The sequence below is a fragment of the Heptranchias perlo genome, chromosome 2 (genome assembly GCF_035084215.1).
Source record: "Heptranchias perlo isolate sHepPer1 chromosome 2, sHepPer1.hap1, whole genome shotgun sequence".
NCBI classification, from domain to species: Eukaryota; Metazoa; Chordata; class Chondrichthyes; order Hexanchiformes; family Hexanchidae; genus Heptranchias; species Heptranchias perlo.
Genome location: NC_090326.1, coordinates 120,458,171 through 120,477,493, shown reverse-complemented (window position 1 = coordinate 120,477,493; position 19,323 = coordinate 120,458,171). Strand labels below are relative to the sequence as shown.

Here is a 19,323-nt window from a genome sequence, read left to right as displayed (position 1 = left end):
TGTGGCGCTTGCACCCACCTGCAAATTAAATCCCATCCCACTGATCTCATAAACTCTAGCGGGGGGTCAGTGTTGGAAGATACCAATGGGTGCAACCATTGAAATCACCGGCCGTGGGATTTTGGGGCCCAGATATTTGATTTCCAACTGGTACATTTTGCTATGCGTTCTCAGCTTTAAATAAATAGGTAACGGAATATATATATACATAAAATAAACGCCACTCATTTACAGTTTCAAAGCTGCGGAATTCAATCCCCAAGACACCAGCAAAAATCCCAGGAAGCTATTTAATACAAATAGAATTTGATTTATTCAATCACTGTAAATCAGCAGCCTTGATGTTATCTCCTACATGGCACAGCGTACCCTCCGACCCCTATATGAGCATCAGCATGGGAGATCTGATATATATATATAACACATACCGTAGATCACCAGCAAGAAAATCAATGAATTTGAAGTTCAAACTCATAAGCCCAAAAATGTAAATAAGTTAAGATTTGAGAAAATGGGCAATTTTGTTTACTGTTTTTATGAGACGATAACATCATTTATTATATAGCAGTAGAAAAACTAAATGATTCTCAACTAAATCATGCGTGCCCTTGTCAGTGCTATGATTAGTAACATTCTGGTGGTATTTTACAACTTTCGAAAGTACATTACACAACCTGCTGTGAACTGGCAATACATTGCTGTGACCATTGTACGTGTTCAGAAAGTAGGTCAGAGTACTGATGAAATACAGTTACATAATTCTGTGGTGTACATTTCTGGGAAAGAGAAGTTAACATCTGTTTAACTACCATTGGGGATTTCCCCACAATCTTTGAGGAGTTTGAGTGTAATTAGCAATGACTGCTGGCAGATGGGGGAAGAAAGGGAGAGCAATAGGAAATCTAGAATTGCGCAACCAACTATTTAAAGACGGAAAGAAATGGAAAATCTGCCAGACTGATGAACGTGCACACAAGACAAGACAAGCCAGCAAATGCGAGCTTCTAGCCAATTGTTATAAGTTTCTGACACATTGGACTTCATACTGCGGTGAATTGGATCTTTCCTGAAACACTACAGGGAGGAAAGGAACACGAAATATATTCAAAACTTGTAAATATATTTATTTTAACAACTGTATAAGAATATTTTATGTATATTAGTTTAAAATGCCCAAATTTAATGCCGTAGAATCACGAAATAGTGGATGCATGAAGTGTAAATTGTTTTTTTTCCCCTAAGTCTTCTCTTTTCCTCTGCTTTCCTAAGTTGCTGACTGATATTAGGGTATCATTTTAAATATTTATAGCAGATTTTCGGTACTTTGTTCAAGCGGATATTCTTCATGTGTGAGCAGAGATAATGGGGCTGATTTTGAATGCCTCCGCCGGGCAGTAACTGGGCAGTAACGCTGCAGAAATTGCAAAGCTGTACTTACCACCTTGTTTGTGACCTGCCCACCAGCATTTTGATGGGTATCTTTCAGAGGGCAGCCCAGGTGCCTGCCTGAAGCAGGCAGGAGCCTCATTAATGTATTTAAATCAGTCCTATGACGTCAAAGGACTCCAATGCTATTTTCACTGGGTGGTACAGGCGTGAAACAGCATTTGGTGGTGTTATTTAAAGGGTTACCTGCATGTACTCAGATCATTTGGAATCTGTTTGCAATTTACCTCGCTGGATTTTTCTCAGAAATTTCTGCTTTAGAAGTCACTGTTTTTCTGCTTTATTCTGCTTCAAGCCTTCACGAAACTCAGCAAGGGGCTGCATAGAGCTCAACTTGGGAGTCACTCTTGTTGCAGACTGCAGCGCCTGCCCTTTCCACTAGTCCTTGCTCCTGCTCACTAGTGCTCTGTAATTTATCATGTGCAAAAAAGAAAATAAAGAACTTGCATTTATATAGCACCTTTCAAAACCTCAGGACAACCCAAAGCGCTTTACAGCCAATTCAGTACTTTTGAAGTGTAGTCAAATGTAGGAAATGCAGCAACCAATTTGTGCACAGCAAGGTCCCACCATCAGCAATGACATAAATGACCAGATAATCTGTTTTGGGTATTGGTTGAGGGATGAATGCTGGTCAGGACATTGTTCTTCTTTGAATAGTACCATGGGATCTTTTACATGTATGGGGCTTCGGTTTAATGCCTCATCCAAAGACAACACCTCCGGCAGTGCAGCACTCCCTCAGTACTGCGCTGAAGTGCCAGCCTAGATTATATGCTCAAGACGCTGGAGGTGGGTCTTGATCCTATGACCTTCTGAATTAGAGGCAGGAGTACTACCACTGAGCCAATGTTGACACCTCTCTATACCACCCAGGGTGCCAATTTCTGTGCTGGTGCTTGGGAGGGTTGATGCGAGTGTCGGTGCTCCTTTTGGAGGGTTGTCCGCATCCCTTCCAAGTTTTGTTCAGCGGGGTCTGAGTCATGGGATGGATTTAGTAAAAGGGTAAACGCAGTGTTCTATAGTGTGCATGCTGAAAGGGAGAAGCAGAAAGTTTCAAGCAGGATGGGGCGGTGGTCACGTGTGAGAAAGTGGCTCCAGTGTGAAATGAGAAAACAGTCAGCAGAGGAGTGAAATGCTTTGCAGTTGCTACCAGGTAAAAGCAGAATGCTGCTTGTCCCTGTGGTGAGGGCTGCAGCAACAGGTGAGTGTGTGACTGGAACAAGTAGGTTGGTGAAGTGTCCCCTTGTGGTTGGAGAAGAAGCACGTGGAGTGAGGGAGGGAAGTGCTTGGAGTGCTGGGGGTAGGGGGCAGGGAGTGCTGTGGTAAGGTGTAATGCAGAGAAATAGAGACAGCAAGACATCATTCTCAGCCTTGCTGTCCAGGTAACGACATTGAAGTTTGCAACACTGAGCCCGTGTCCTGGGGGTGATGGTCCTGGCATTGATATTTTCAGCCATCTCCCTCCAGGCTTACTGCAGAATCTGCCAGGGCACCCTCCTGTCATCCAAGGGGAAGGAAACTTGCCCTTGTGCCCTCAGCTGCTCAACAAAGGCCTCCACTGGTGAGTTACTGAATAGAGATGCTCTTGCCTGAGACATGCTGCAGTCCAAATCTTCCAATAACAACAACAACTTGTATTCATATACCGCCTTTAACATAGTAAAACATCCCAAGGAGCTCCACAGGAGCGATTATCAAACAAAATTTGACACAAGCCACATAAGGCGGTATTAGGACAGGTGACCAAAAGCTTGGTCAAAGAGACAGGTTTTAAGGAGCGTCTTAAACATAAGAACATAAGAAATAGGAGCAGGAGTAGGCCATACGGCCCCTCGAGCCTGCTCCGCCATTCAATCAGGTCACGGCTGATCTTCAACCTCAACTCCACTTTCCCGTCTGATCCCCATATCCCTTGATTCTCCTAGAGTCCAAAAATCTATCTATCTCAGCCTTGAATATATTCAATGACTCAGCATCCACAGTCCTGTGGGGCAGAGAATTCCAAAGATTCATAACCCTCTGCATGAAGAAATTCCTCCTCAACTCAATCTTGAATGGTTGACCCCTTATCCTGTGACTATGCTTCCTAGTATGCCTCCTAGTTCTAGACTCTCCAGCCAGGGGAAACAATCTCTCAGCATCTACCCTGTCAAGCCCCCTCATAATTTTATATGTTTCTATGAAATCACCACTCATTCTTCTAAACTCCAGAGAGTATAGGCCCGTTCTACTCAACCTCTCTTCATAGGACAAACCTGTCATCCCAGGAATTAATCTAGTGAACCTTTGTTGCACTGCCTCCATATCCTTCCTTAGATAAGGAGACCAAAACTGTACACAGTACTCCAGGTGTGGTCTCACTAAAGCCCTGTACAACTGTAATAACACTTCCTTATTCTTCTACTCCAACCCCATTGCAATACAGGCCAACATGCCATTTGCTTTCCTAATTGCCTGCTGCAATGTACCTATGTACCTGCATACAAACTTTTTGTGTTTCTTGTACCAGGACACTCAAGTCTCTCTGAACACCAATGTTCGTTTCTCACCATTTAAAAAATGATTCTGTTTTTCTATTCTTCCTACCAAAGTGAATAACCTCACATTTCCCAACATTATACTCCATCTGCCACCTCTTGCCCACTCACTTAATCTGTCTATATCCCTTTGCAAACTCTTTGGGGTGATTTTAAACCCCAAGAACGGGTGTGTTGAGGGCGGTTGGGATTTGAAAATAGTTGTTTTTTTTGGGTTGCAACTGCAAAATTTTCGGACTTTGCATTCCCAGTGGGAAGCCTGTACTTTTACATGCCCACGTTAAACCAGGAAATAAAGCCGGGTTGCAGTCGCGACCCAAAAAACAACCATTTTCAACTCTCACCCGCCCCCAACCCACCCGTTCTTGGGGTTTAAAATCACCCTCTTGTGTCCTCCTCCTAAAGAAGGAGAGAGGTAAACAGCGGAGAAATTTAGGGAGGGAATTCCAGAACTTAGGGCCTAGGCAGCTGAAGGCACGGCCGCCAATGGTGGAGCGATTAAAATGGGGATGCGCAAATGGCAAGAATTGGAGGAACGCCGAGATCGCAGAGGGTTGTAGGGCTGGAGGAGGTTACAGAGAAAGGGAGGGGTGAGGTCATGGAGGGATTTAAAAACAAGGATGAGAATTTTAAAATCAAGGCATTCCCGGACTGGGAGCCAATGTAGGTCAGCGAGCACAGGGGTGATGGGAGAACGGGACTTGGTGCGAGTTGGGATACGGGCAGCAGAGTTTTGGATGAGCTCAAGTTTATAGAGGGTGGAAGATGGGAGGCTAGCCATGAGAGCAATGGAATAGTCCAGTCTAGAGGTAACAGTGGCATGGATGAGGGTTTCAGCAACAGTTGAGCTGAGGCAGGAGCAGAGATGGGTGATACTACAGAGGTGGAAGTAGGCGGTCTTGATGATGGAGCAGATATGTGGTCTCAACAAAAATTTCCAGAGAGTAAAATGGCATCTCACTTTAAGAGGTGCAAGCACACTTTAAATAGGCACCAGGTCCATTGAAAATCTTGCCCTCCAATTCAGCAGGCTGCCATCACTGCTGTAAATGGGTGGGCAGCCCGCCAATGAAATTTAAATGATGCCCGACCATCAAAAAGGGTGCTCTTCGGATGACTCCACTGTCAGAAGTGTTATCCTTCGAATGAGATGTTACACCAAAGCCCCATTTGCCCTCTTAGATGGATGTTAAATATCCATGGTACTAAAATAGAGAAGGGGAGTTTTGCCGGTCTCCTGGGCCAACATTCCTCCCTCAACCAACACCACCCAATAAACAGATTATTTGGTCATTTATCACACTGCTGTTTGTGGGACCTTACTGTGTGCATATTGACTGCTGCATTTCCTTACATTACAACAGTGACTGTGTTTCAAAAGTAGTTTATTGGCTCTGAAGTGCTTTGAGATACCCTGAGGTTGTGAAAGGCCCTATATAAATGCAAGCTTTTTCTTATACAAGTACACTGTAAGATGTAACTGAGCAATCATAGGAGACCTTTCAAGTAATCAGATTGTCAGACCTCCACTGTAGCTTCTGAGAATCTGGAGGCTTTGGCTACAGCAAGCCTCTGCGTAACTTAGTAATTGTAAGGTTTTAGTGGTAGTAGAAGATTTACTAGCAGTTGTAAAGTTTATTGGGAGTAGTAGGGTTATAAATTATAAATTTAATTAAGAAGAATAATAAATTAATTAACACGTAATAAAAATGACAGGGCAGGTGATGTGTAGCGACTGCAGAATGCAGGAGCTCCTGGACGCCAGTGTGATCCAGGGCAAACACGTCTGCAGTAAGTGTTTGCGGCTTGAGGAGCTTCGGCTCAGAGACATTGAACTGGAGGTCGAGCTGCAGACACTGCGACACATCAGGGAGGGGGATAAATACCTGGACATTCAGTTCTAGGAGGTGATCACACCCCTTGGGATAATGTCGTCTAAATTGGTCAGTGATCAGGGACAGGAGAGTGTGACTGCGAGCGAGGCAGGTAAGGAGATCGAGAAGGTAGAAGTGGAGGAGCCTTTGCAATTGTCCAACAGGTTTGAGGTTCTTGCAGCCTGTACGGACAAAAGCGGGGGCTGCAGGGTGGATGAGCAAACTGACCGTAGCACCTTGGTACAGAAAGCCATTCAAGCGGGGGGAGTTAGTAGGAATGTAGTGGTAGTAGGGGACAGTATAGTCAGGGGTTAGACACAGTTCTCTGCAGCTGAAAACGAGAGTCCAGAAGGCTGTGTTGCCTGCCCGGTGCCAGGGTTCGGGACATCTGCTCTGGGCTGGAGAGGAACCTTGCAGTGAGAGGGGGAGGATCCAGTTGTTGTCGTCCACGTAGGTACCAATGACATAGGTAGGATGAGGGAAGAGGTTCTGCTTAGGGAGTATGAGCAGCTAGGGGCTAAATTAAAAAGCAGAACCTCAAAGGTTATAATCTCCGGATTATTACCTGAACCACGAGCAAATTGGCATAGGGTAAACAAGATTAGAGAGTTAAATTCGTGGCTCAAAGATTAGTGTGGGAGAAATGGGTTTTGATTCATGGGGCACTGGCACCAGTACTGGGGAAAGAGAGAGCTATACTGTTGGGATGGCCTTCATCTGAACCATGCTGGGGCCAGTGTTCTGGCGAATCATATAACTAGGGCAGTAGAGAAGGCTTTAAACTAAATAGTGGGGGCGAGGGATCAAGTAAGCGAAGATGTGATAAATTAAAGAAAGAAAACAAGGCAAGAGAGCAAGGTAGCAATAAGGGAAATGATAATCAGAGAGTGGCAGGAAGGCATGCAGACTTAAGAGTGTGCCAACAGCTAAGACTAGAGGTTGCAAAAATAGTAAAAAGACAGCACTAAAGGCTTTGTATCTGAATGCACGTAGCATTCATAACTAAATAGATGAATTGGCAGCTCAAATAGAAATAAATATGTTTGATCTGATAGCCATTAAAGAGACATGGCTGCACCACACGGACTGCAGCGGTTCAAGAAGGCGGCTCACCACCACCTTGTCAAGGGCAATTAGGGATGGGCAATAAATGCCGGCCTCGCCAGCGACGCCCACATCCCAAGAACGAATAAAAAAGGATGACAAAGACTAGAACCTGAATATTCAAGAGTACTTGACATTTCGGAAGGACAGGAACCTAGGAAAAAGTGGAGGGGTAGCCCTGTTAATTAAGGATGACATGAGTGTAATAGAGAGAAATGACCTTAGTTCTAAAGACCAAGATGCAAAATCAGTTTGGGTAGAGATAAGAAATAGTAAAGGCAATAAGTCACTTGTGGGAGTAGTTTATAGGCCCCCTATTAGTAACCACACTGTAGGACAGGGTGTACAGGAAGAAATAATGGGGGCTTGTGAGAAAGGAACAGCGATAATCATGGGTGATTGTAATCTACATATAGATTGGAAGAATCTGATTGGCAAAGGTAGCCTGGAAGATGAGTTCATAGCGTGCTTTCGGGACAGTTTCTTAGAGCAGCACGTTCTAGAGCCAACCAGAGAGCAGGCTATTCTAGATCTGGTAATGTGTAATGAGACAGGATTAATTAATGACCTTATTGTAAAGGAGCCTCTAGGTAGCAATGATCACAATATGATTGAATTTCACATTCAGTTTGAGGGAGAGAAGAGTGAGTCTAAGACCAGTGTTTTAAACTTAAATAAGGGCAATTATGAGGGCATGAAGACAGAGCTGGCTAAAGTGAACTGGGAACTTAGGTTAAGGGATATGTCAGTAGAGATGCAGTGGCAGACATTAATGAGATATTTCATAACACTCAGCAAAGGTACATTCCAGTGAGAAAGAAAGACTCTAGGGAAGGGACGTGGCTAACTAAGGAGGTTAAAGATAGTATCAAGTTGAAAGAGAAAGCATACAATTCCGCGAAGATTAGTGGCAGGTCAGAAGATTGGTCAGAATATAGAAAATAGCAAAGAATTACTAAAAGAATAAGGAGGGAGAAATTAGAGTACGAGAGAAAACTAGCTAGAAATATAAAAACAGATAGTAAGAGTTTCTACAGATATTTAAAAAGGAAAAGAGTAAGTAAAGTGAGCGTTGGTCCTCTAGAGAGAGAGTCTGGGGAATTAATAATGGAGAATGAGGAAACGGCGGATGAATTGAACAGATATTTTGCATCCGTCTTCACTGTAGAGGATACAAATAACATGCCAGAAATAATTGTGAATCAAGGGAGGAAGGAACTTAAAATATTTACAATCACCTGGGAAAGGGTTTTGAAAAAATCATTAGAACTAAAAGCTGACAAGTCCCCATGTCCTGACGGATTTCATCCTAGGGTCTTAAAAGAAGTGGCTGCAGAGATTGTAGATGCATTGGTATTAATTTTCCAAAATTCCCTAGATTCTGGAAGAGTCCCACCAGATTGGAAAATAGTGAATGTAACTCCTCTATTCAAGAAAGGAGGGAAACAGAAAGCAGGAAACTACAGGCCAGTTAGCTTAACATCTGTCATAGGGAAAATGCTAGAATCTATTATTAAGGAGGTTATAGCAGGGTACTTAGAAAATCTTAGTGCAATCAGGCAGAGTCAACACGGCTTTGTGAAAGGGAAATCGCGTTTGACTAATTTATTAGAGTTCTTTGAGGAAGTAACAAGTAACGTGGATAAAGGGGATCCTGTGGATGTGGTGTACTTGGATTTCCAGAAGGCGTTTGACAAGGTGCTACATCAAAGGCTACTACACAAAATAAGATCTCATGGTGTAGGGGGTACCATATTAGCATGGATAAAGGATTGGTTAGCTAACAGGAAACAGAGAGTAGGCATAAATGGATCATTTTCACATTGGCACGAGTGGAGTGCCACAGGGATCAGTGCTTGGCCTCAACTATTTACAATCTATATCAATGTCTTGGATAAAGGGACCGAATGTATGGTTGCTAAATTTGCTGATGACACAAAGGTAGGTAGGAAAGTAAATTATGAAGAGGACATAAGGAGTCTGCAAAGGGATATAGATAGGTTAAGTGAGTGGGCAAAAAATTGGCAGATGGAGAATAATGTGGGAAAATGTGAACTTGTCCACTTTGGCAGGAGGAATAGAAAAGCAGTATATTATTTAAATGGAGAGAGATTGCAGAACTCTGAGGTACAGAGGGATCTGGGTGTTCTCGTACATGAATTACAAAAAGTTAGTATGCAGGTACAGCAAGTGATTAGGAAGGCAAATGGAATGTTGTCATTTATTGCAAGGGGAATGGAATATAAAAGTAGAGATGTTTTGCTACAGTTGTACAGGGCATTGGTGAGACCACATCTAGAACATTGTGTGCAGTTTTGGTCTCCTTATTTAAGAAAGGATATAATTGCTTTGGAGGCGGTTCAGAGAAGGTTCACTCGACTGATTCCTGGGAAGAGGGGTTATCTTATGAGGAAAGATTGGACAAGTTGGGCTTGTATGCACTGGATTTTGAAGAATGAGAGATGATCTAATGGAAATATATGAGATCCTGAGGGGACTAGATGGAGTAGATGCTGAGAGGATGTTTCCCCTTGTGGGAGAGACTAGATCTAGGGGCCACAGTTTAAAAATAAGGGGTCTCCCATTTAAGACGGAGATGAGGAGAAATGTTTTCTCTCAGAGGATCATGAGTCTGTGGAACTCATTTCCCCAGAGAGCGATGGAGGCAGAGTCATTGAATATTTTTAAGGCTGAGTTAGATAGATTCCTGATTAACAAGGGAGTCAAAGGTTATAGTAGGTAGACGGGAAAGTAGGATTGAGGTCACAATCAGATCAGCCATGATCTTCTCAAATGGCAGAGCAGGCTCGAGAGGCCAAATGGCCTACTCCTGCTCTTAATTCGTATGTTCGTATGTTAATATGTAAGCCCTCTCGATGATGATGTTGCTCACCCTTTCCCTCACTCCCTTCCATCCCTTTTCCCCTTCCCCCTCTCCTTTCCTTTTCAACAACCTTTCCCCACCTCCTTCCATCTTTCCTCTCCACTCACCCCTTCCCCTTCCCCTTTTTCTACCCTTCACTCCCCCTTCCCCCTCGTCCTCCACCCACTCCCTCTCCCCCCACCTTTCCCCTCCCCTTCCCGCTTCCCTCCAACCCCCCTCCACTCCCGCCCCTTATATTTTGTACCTAGAACGATGTAGGATACATTGAGAGAATTTTAAGGCCGATTATTTAATATCTGTGGCTTTTAGTTCGGAAAACAGCTGTTTTCAATTAATTTGCTTATTTGATTTTTGTAGCATGGTTTTTTAACTACTTTTGGTGAAGGTCTATTCCTAATTGAGGTAGAGAAAGAGAAGGGAACAGAGAAACACCATAGAGGAAGGAAGGTAACAAATGCTGAAGCGTAACACAGAATGCACATTAGAACTGGCTAAATTTGTACTGGAAGTTACTGGCCTAATCCCATGTGACATTGGCACCTAATATCCCTTGTATCCCCACATCAAAATAATTAAATATATGTCAGTCTATATTTCAGATTATTCAATAAATAATAACTTTGTGTCATTTTTTACAGATGGAGAATTCTTTAGTCATGGCTGGAGTTGGTGAAAATGCCCATAAGCGGGAAACAATTTGCATTCTTGGCACTGGGGATTTTGGCAGATCCTTGGGTATGAGGATGCTCAAATCAGGTTACCCGGTGGTATTTGGTAGCCGATACCCAAAGGACTCTACCCTGCTGCCAAGTGGAGCACAAGTGTTTCACCACGCGGATGCCCTGAAAAAATCCAAGATCATTTTCTTGGCAGTTCACAGGGAAAACTATGATTTTGTCCCGGCTCTGTCCGATTTGCTAGATGGAAAAGTCCTGGTGGATGTGAGCAACAACCTCAGAATGAACCAATACCCTGAGTCCAATGCACAATATCTGTCTCAGCTGGTTCCCAAAGCCAATGTGGTGAAGGGATTTAACACAGTTTCAGCCTGGGCCCTGCAGTCAGGCAATCTGGATGCCAGCAGTCAGGTAAGATCATATATATGTCTACTTATTATGTGAAAAAAGTGATGTTAACAAGGATAAAACAAGGAACTCCCTTCCTAACAGCACTGTGGGAGAACCTTCACCACACGGACTGCAGTGGTTCAAGAAGGCAGCTCACCACCACCTTCTCAAGAGCAATTAGGGATGGGCAATAAATGCTGGCCTCGCCAGCGACGCCCACATCCCCATGGACAAATAAAAAAAAACTATTGTCCACACTGATCAACTAACTGTATTTTAAAAACAATATTAATTAAGTTGTGCTGAATATATTGAATTGCAGCATCAATAATTTCAATAATTGATAAAAAATGATTGTTCCATGTTTCAGGTCTTTGTCTGTGGGGATGACAATAAATCCAAACAACTGGTGATGGATGTTGCCAGGAGTATAGGCCTCACTCCTTTAGACCAGGGATCCCTTCTAGCGGCCGAAGAACTGGAGAACTACCCTCTACAACTCTTTCCAATGTGGAGACTACCACTTACTATAGCAGCTGGTCTCACAGTATTCTTCTTCTTGTATTGTGTGGTGATTGATGTAATCTATCCCTATGTAGAAAAAAATAGTGATGTTTCCTATCGGCTTGCAATTTCAGTTCCAAATCGTATCTTCCCGAATGTTTCCCTCATTCTGCTTGGCTTGGTTTACCTGCCGGGTGTGATTGCTGCATTCATTCAGCTTTACAGAGGGACAAAGTACAAGAGATTCCCTGACTGGCTCGACAGGTGGATGTTGTGTCGCAAACAGCTCGGACTTGTGGCACTTGCTTATGCTTTCCTTCATGTTCTCTACACATTCATCATACCGACTAGATTCTCAGTTAGATGGCGCTGGATGCACTCTATAATTGAAGAGGTAATAACATTATCCATGCGAGCATTGTTATTTTCGTGCACTTTTTAGACCAATACTGCAAGGCTATAGCAGAAGCAAATAGAGTGTTAGGATGTACTGCCAGGATGATTAAATGCAAACTGAAAAATAGTATACTATGTTCGCATAAGGACTTGGTTCGGCTTCATTTGGAATGGTGTCCAGTGATTTAGAGGTCCTGAAAAATAGCTCAGTGAAAGACCACTAGATTGTATCTAGTTTAAAGGCCTTAGTTACCACAGTAGGCTTAGAGAGCTGGAGCTTTTTACACTAGAAAAGCATTAACTTTGACAAGATTTGATTGAAGTCTTTAAGATAATGAAAGGATTCGATTCAGTGCTTGTGGATTGGCTATTTGAGTTAAAGAGGTTATGGAAGTCCAGGGGAATGAGTTTTAGTTATGTAAGCACAAGCTTAAAACTAGGTTAGATGTCAGGAGGTGCTTTTTTTCACAGAAAATCAGGACTTATGGAACAAGTTGCCGGCTCATGCAGTGAGTGTGAACATTCAAAAGAGAGCTGAATGACTTCCTGAGTATGATTGACATAGCTCCATGTAGAAGGTAGCTGGGTACCAGGGAATGTGTCTCCCAGTCACCACACTCTTCTGGAACTTGTTTGATTGCCTTCAGGGGTTGGAGAGGAATTTCCTAGAGCTTTTTTCCTAAATTGGCAGAGGGTTTTCTCTGGTTTTTTTGCCCCCCTCAGGAGATTCCGTGACTGGTTGATACGGGGCGAGCGTGAATGGTCAGCATAAATTGCACCGTGAATCTTTAGGACTGGCTCAATGGACCACCTGGTCTGTCCTTGTCCTTTGTTTACATATGTGAAGTTAATTATGGGAATGTATTGGGAAAGTATGGGAATGAATATTAACACAATGTTTTGCAATATTATGAGCAAAGAATGACCCTCTGGCTTAATAAAGATATACCAAGTTATGTCAACATTTGAGGACAGCAACGCAGGCACTTGATGTAACTCAATGTACTTTTTGTATCTCACAGAAAGGTCCTCACAATTGAGAGCAAACAGTGTGTGGAAAAACACCTCAAAGTGACATCAGTGCAACAATTCTGCAAACCCCATGTCAAACTCATTCCCATTTAAAATTAACATTTTGCATCTAACTTTTATAATTCAATTCTAATTATTTATTTATGTAATTTACTGTATAAACGGAATATATAATGAGGAATTGTAAGACATGATCCAAGTCCCATTTCAGATCACTGATGATAATTGTGGAATATCATTGGTATCCTCTGACTCATTATTATGTCTTGTCTTAGCCTAGAAGTTATTGTTGTGATATTAGTCGAAGAACACTTAATGAACTTGGGCAGCATTCATCTGTCTGTCATTTTAGTGGAGGCATTAACCCATTTAAAATAAACAGGTTGATGCCTGTGTAATGGTGGAATGTCCTACAAATTGATTAAGCTAACCATACACCAACAGTAAGCCCTAGCCTTATCTACTCTAGTGCTGTTGCCAAAAAATCACTCTTCCTCTCGGTTATTTTTTAAATTGTATCCATGGTTAACTTAAACTATCTCTAAGAAACAAAAACAGTACTGAGCAGCTTGTTAATGTTCAATGATCTCAGCAGCTAAAAATGTGTTAGGAGGGAAATCAGGAAGCACATTTTCACACACAGGGTAGTAGAAATTTGTAATTCTCTCCTTCAAAAGGCTGTGGATACTGAGACAATTGGAGCTTTCAAGACTGAGATGGACAGATTTTTGTTAGGTAAGGGTATCAAGGGATATAGAGCTAAGGTGGGTAAATGGAGTTGAGGTGCAGATCAGTCATGATGTAATTGAACGGCAGAGCAGGCTCGAGGGGCTGAATGGCCGACTCCTGTTCCTATGTTCGTAAGCAAGTCATAATGTACATTACACAGTGTTCACTCCATTATTTTAATGTTTCTCTTCTTTCTTGCAGTCAAAGGAGAATAAAACGATGGAGTTAAATAAATTGAAGTCCTGGCGCGTTGATCTGTATTTCGCATTAGGAATGCTGGGGTTTGGTCTTTATGTTTTGTTGGGCATCACTTCTCTCCCATCAGTCAGCAATGTTGTAAACTGGAGAGAGTTCCGATTTGTGCAGGTATCACTTACTGTCTATTTGTGTTGAACCAGTAACTCCAATCACCAAATTAGATAAAGATATTGAATTATTAAATTATCAATACAATCATCACACTAATCACAGAAAACATGTTTGGGCAGAGTATGCCAGCCCTTCTATTGCAGACATATTTTTGCAAGTTATCCTCTATAGCACTGATTCACTTGAAATCAGTATTGCCTATTCACTAAAAGATTTATGGAGGTCCTTCCAATTAAAAAAGAAAAAAGACCACTGAGAACAGAATGATATGATTTTATTTTGTATCAAAATGCACGTCGTTTTGTTTTTTATTTGGTGATACATTCATCAAGGTAGATGAGATAATTATGATAGGAATTGTCATTGTTTGCTGGAAAATGTTTTCAAGTAAGATTTTGTAAACAAGTATATTTTACTGTTGTAGATGAGAACTGACTAAATTATTTCTCCCTTGCCTTACAGTCCAAGCTGGGCCATGTAACCCTCCTGCTGTGCACCGCCCATGCTGCAGTATTCGGCTGGGACAGATTTCTGGAATCAAAATGGTATAAATGGGGGCTTCCACAAGCATACATGCTGGGCATGGTGATTCCCTGCATTGTGCTGGTTCTGAAGCTGATTCTCATAACTCCATGTGTAGACAGAATGATCACAAGAATCCGGCAGGGTTGGGAGATCAAACCAAAAAATAAAGAAGCACCAGTGTGTATTAACAATGCATCACTTATATGAAGAGAATTTGCGGCTGATTTTCCTCTGTTTTGTGCCCATGAAACACTCAGTTCTTGAACACAAAGCAGAGGACAAAAGGGTAGAGACCCATGATGCCAAGTTCCTGGCCCCTTTCCCACAAATGTCATTGGTTTCCCTCGAGGGGGATAGAGTACTTTACACCTGAACCAGGCAAAAGCATTCAGGTGGCATTTAAATGAGGGGGAGGGGGGTTCATAACAGTATTTTGCAGCATATTCACCTACCTCTATGCTCATTTGGAGGTGTGCCCAGAAGAAGTGATTTTTAAACCTGATGCCTAGTCCCACCTAGACCAAAGGATCTAAGCAGAACTTGCATACCAACTGTCAGAACCATGCCAAAGACAAATTCCTTCTTGTTCAGTGATACCAGGAAGAGGATGAGGGCCACAGGGCTTCTGTAGTTTTTGCTTTTGGACAGCACCCAGTCGCATTCCAAAGCTGACAGCCATTAATGCTGCTGACTGCCTCTGAGGCCTAGAGCAGCGGCTGACCTTCCTCACCACTTACAGGTGCCGGGCCTTTCTGGAGTGGACTTGCCACAGGGGAATGTCTGGACAATTTAAATTAACTGAACCCAGAAATTCTGGCATTATAAATCACCTGACTTATGCTCTGCCTGATTAGCACAGAGGCTGGGTAGGGGGAATTGGCCCCCCTCCCTTTTTTCTTTTTAGCAGTTTTCTGCCGCCCAGTGTTTGTTTGTAACAGACTGGTCCATGGCTCTGGGATCTGAGTTCAAATGCACCACAAACTGAAGGACTAAAAGGATCCTCCGTTGCTGGCTGTAAAGGTCACACATGAAATGAGTTTGGACAGTCTCTTTTCCCTACATAACAGTCACTGCACTCCAAAAAAGTAATTTATTGTGGGAGGTGCCCTCAAATGTTTAGACATGATAACACACTACATAAGTGCAAGTATTCCTTTCTTTGGTAGGCAGGGGCCCAAAGCATTAAATTGGCAATTAAGGTGGCGAGTATGGGAAATGGAAAAATGTTGCAGTGGTACAGTCGGGTATGCTCTTCTGTGGTCGGGGTGAGGCAAGTATTTTGGCCAGAGTAGAGTAAGATTTGCTCTGCATCTAACTGGGCTATACCTCACGCTGACACTGGCTGGGGGGGAGGGGAGGCATCAAATGTTTCTTGGGCAGCAGCACAAAAGAGGAGATAATGAATCGACAGCCCGTTTTACATCAGTGGAAAAGAAAATCAGGCGGGGTGTAAAACAGGCCGCCAATTCATTATCGACTGTTTTTGCACAACTGCCCAAGGACCAGTTTCGCCCCCTAGGTTCCTGAAATGGAAAGTGTTCCATTCTCCAGCAATATCATACGTCACCTTAATGAGCACAAAATTCACAAAATAAAATTCTTTAAAATAATCTTTATTCCTACATGTAAGACCTGGCTTATTCCTCTAAGGAAATTAAAAAATTATAAAACCCCTCTTGACTGGCAGAAACAGAATAGAAATCAAACAGCCTTGCACCTAGTAATTAACCCTTAAAGAACTCTGGTCTATTCAGAACTGTCCACTCACTATATCTGGGGTATATCTTCATCTTTAGTGCTCTCAGCACAGAGCTTTGCACACTGGATGCGTACGTGAGGAATTCAGGCACACATTCAGAGGAACATAGGAACAGGAGTAGGCCATTCAGCCCCTCGTGCCTGCTCCGCCATTTGATAAGATCATGGCTGATCTGTGATCTAACTCCATATACCTGCCTTTGGCCCATATCCCTTAATACCTTTGGTTGCCAAAAAGCTATCTATCTCAGATTTAAATTTAGCAATTGAGCTCGTATCAATTTTCTATTAATTAAAATTAGTGGACAGGAAATTTTGGTGGGATGCACACCCGAATTTCTGATACACACTTCACATGCCAGAAGTGTTTATTTACCCCTTTATCTTTTTTTTGTATTTTAGACTTTTGACATTGTCATGAGAATAAAAATGAAAGAAAAGCTGTCTTTTTCAATAATCTGTATACAATTTGTAATGTCATGACAACAAAATTGTAAATAAAGCTGTTTTTTTCAATAATCTACATACAATATGTAAAACCGAGGGCCGAGGGGTGATCTGATAGAGGTCTTTAAGATAATGAAAGGGTTTGATAGGCTAGATGTAGAGAAAATGTTTCCACTTGTGGGGTGTTCAAAACTAGAGGTCATAAATATAAAATAGTCGCTTATAAATCCAATAGGGAATTCGGGAAAAATGTCATTACCCAGAGAGTGGTAAGAATGTGGAACACGCCACCACAAGGAGTAGTTGAGGCGACTAGCATAGATACATTGAAGGGGAAGCTGGATAAGCACATGAGAGAGAAAGTAATAGAAGGATATGCTGATAGGGTTAGATGAAGTAGGGAGGGAGGAGGCTCGTGTGAAGCATAAATGCTGGCATAGACCAGTTGGGCCGAATGGCCTGTTTCTATGCTGTTGTTTCGATGTAACTCGATGTATGCAACTATAACCGAAACTTCTGTACATACACATGCATTACAGCAACAGAGAGACCAGGGGGTGTATGTACACAAATCTTTGAAGGTGGCAGGACTAGTTAATAAGGCTGTTAAAAAAGCACACGGGATCCTGGGTTTTATAAATAGAGGCATTGAGTTTAAAAGCAAGGAAGTTATGCTAAATCTTTATCAATCACTGGTTGGGCCTCAGCTAAAGTATTGTATCAAGTTCTAGACACCACACTTTAGATAGGATGTCAAGACCTTGGAGCGGGTGCAGAGGAGATTTACTAGAATGGTATCAGGGATGAGGGACTTCAGTTATATGGATAGACGAGAGAGGCTGGGGTTGTTCTCCTTAGAGCAGAGAAGGTTAAGGGGAGATTTAATAGAGGCGTTCAAAATTATGAAGGGTTTTGATAGAGTAGAAAGGGAGAAACTGTTTCCACTGGCAGGAGGGTCGGTAACCAGAGGACACAGATTTAAGATAATTGACAAAAGAACCAGAGGAGAGATGAGGGAAATTTTTTTTACGCAGCGAGTTGTTATGATCTGGAATGCACTGCCTGAAAGGATAGTGGAAGCAGATTCAACAGTCAGTTTCAAAACGGAATTGGATAAATAGTTGAAAAGGAAAATAAATTACAGCGCTATGGGGAAAAAGCAGGGGAGTGGGACTAATTGGATAGCTCTTTCAAAGAGCCCGCACAGGCACAATGGGACGAATAGCCTCCTTCTGTGCTGTATGATTCTATGATCATATAGAATGGTGATAAAGCTTAACATTTAAAATATCAATTTAGATCTGTCTGAAATTAAAAGAGTACTTTAATATTTAGGTTTTCTATGTTATTTCATCCAACAACAGCAGAATATTATGTTATATCTCTTACAAATAAAGTTTCTCAGTGTTCTTCAGCACATATTTATGTCCTGTATATTTGTTTAAGTTCTGCATATTGCTATTTGTCATGCATTTGAAAGTAGCTTCAGTAAAACATTCATGTGAAATGTTTAGCAACGTTTGCATGCACCTGAATTTGTGTACCAGCAGATGAAGCAAAACAACAGCAATCACCACACCACATTTTCTACATCATTCCTCACTCACAGAAAGATGTCTTACAACACTCTAAAGGATGAAGGGAAACAGTAGATATAAAGCAGCAGTGAAAACAGAAAAATTAGGGAGGTGCCTGAAAGCACAGTTGGACAGGAGGGTTTTTATATGGTTTTGAAACCAAAGAGGGAGTTAACAAGGTGGGGGGATTTAGGGAGAGAGTTCCAGGGGGCAGGGTATAGAGTCTGAACGATGGAACAAAGAGCATGGGAAAAAATGTCCGAGAAAGAGAAGATGCATGTGAGGAGGGACCATTAGTGGAAGCTGCTGAGATAAGTTGGGGGGAGGGAGTTAGGTCATGGAAAGTGTTGATAGCGACAATAAGAATTTTCAAGCCAGTTTTGGCTGGGTCCTTAGAAGCAGTGGAGCTTGGCAAGAATGAGAATGACAGGACCTTGTGCAAGTGAGGGCATGGGCCACGACATTCTGATTGAGTTGTAATTTGTGAAGGGCAGAGGTGGAGAAGCTGGCTAGGAAAGCATTCAAGAAGTCAAGCCTGATGGTGATGAAGGCATGAATTAGGGTTTCAGCAACAGCGGAGAATGGGTAATTGCAGAGAAGGGGAATGCTATTCTATTGGAAGAAAGTGGTCTTGATAATGGAAAGGGTATTAGCAAGGAAGCTTAACTCAACAGTGTACAAAGGCTCCCTTACTTTTTTTTTATTCGTTCATGGGATGTGGGCGTCGCTGGCGAGGCCGGCATTTATTGCCCTTCCCTAATTGCCCTCGAGAAGGTGGTGGTGAGCCGCCTTCTTGAACCGCTGCAGTCCGTGTGGTGACGGTTCTCCCATAGTGCTGTTAGGAAGGGAGTTCCAGGATTTTGACCCAGCGACAATGAAGGAACAGTGATATATTTCCAAGTCGGGATGGTGTGTGACTTGGAGGGGAACGTGCAGGTGGTGTTGTTCCCATGTGCCTGCTGCTCTTGTCCTTCTAGCTGGTAGAGGTCGCGGGTTTGGGAGGTGCTGTCGAAGAAGCCTTGGCGAGTTGCTGCAGTGCATCCTGTGGATGGTACACACTGCAGCCACAGT

The 19,323-nt window shown here is 42.6% G+C and overlaps 1 protein-coding gene across 1 annotated transcript; it reads left to right on the top strand.

The window, feature by feature from the left end:
* Nucleotides 1-918: 918 nt before the first annotated feature.
* steap4 (STEAP family member 4) lies at nt 919-18,092 on the top strand. The gene is made up of 5 exons (XM_068006693.1): nt 919-1,113; nt 10,487-10,936; nt 11,286-11,813; nt 13,778-13,942; nt 14,408-18,092. The coding sequence occupies exons 2-5, from the start codon at nt 10,487-10,489 to the stop codon at nt 14,675-14,677; spliced, it is 1,413 nt and encodes a 470-aa protein (XP_067862794.1). The 5' UTR covers nt 919-1,113; the 3' UTR covers nt 14,678-18,092.
* Nucleotides 18,093-19,323: the final 1,231 nt, after the last annotated feature.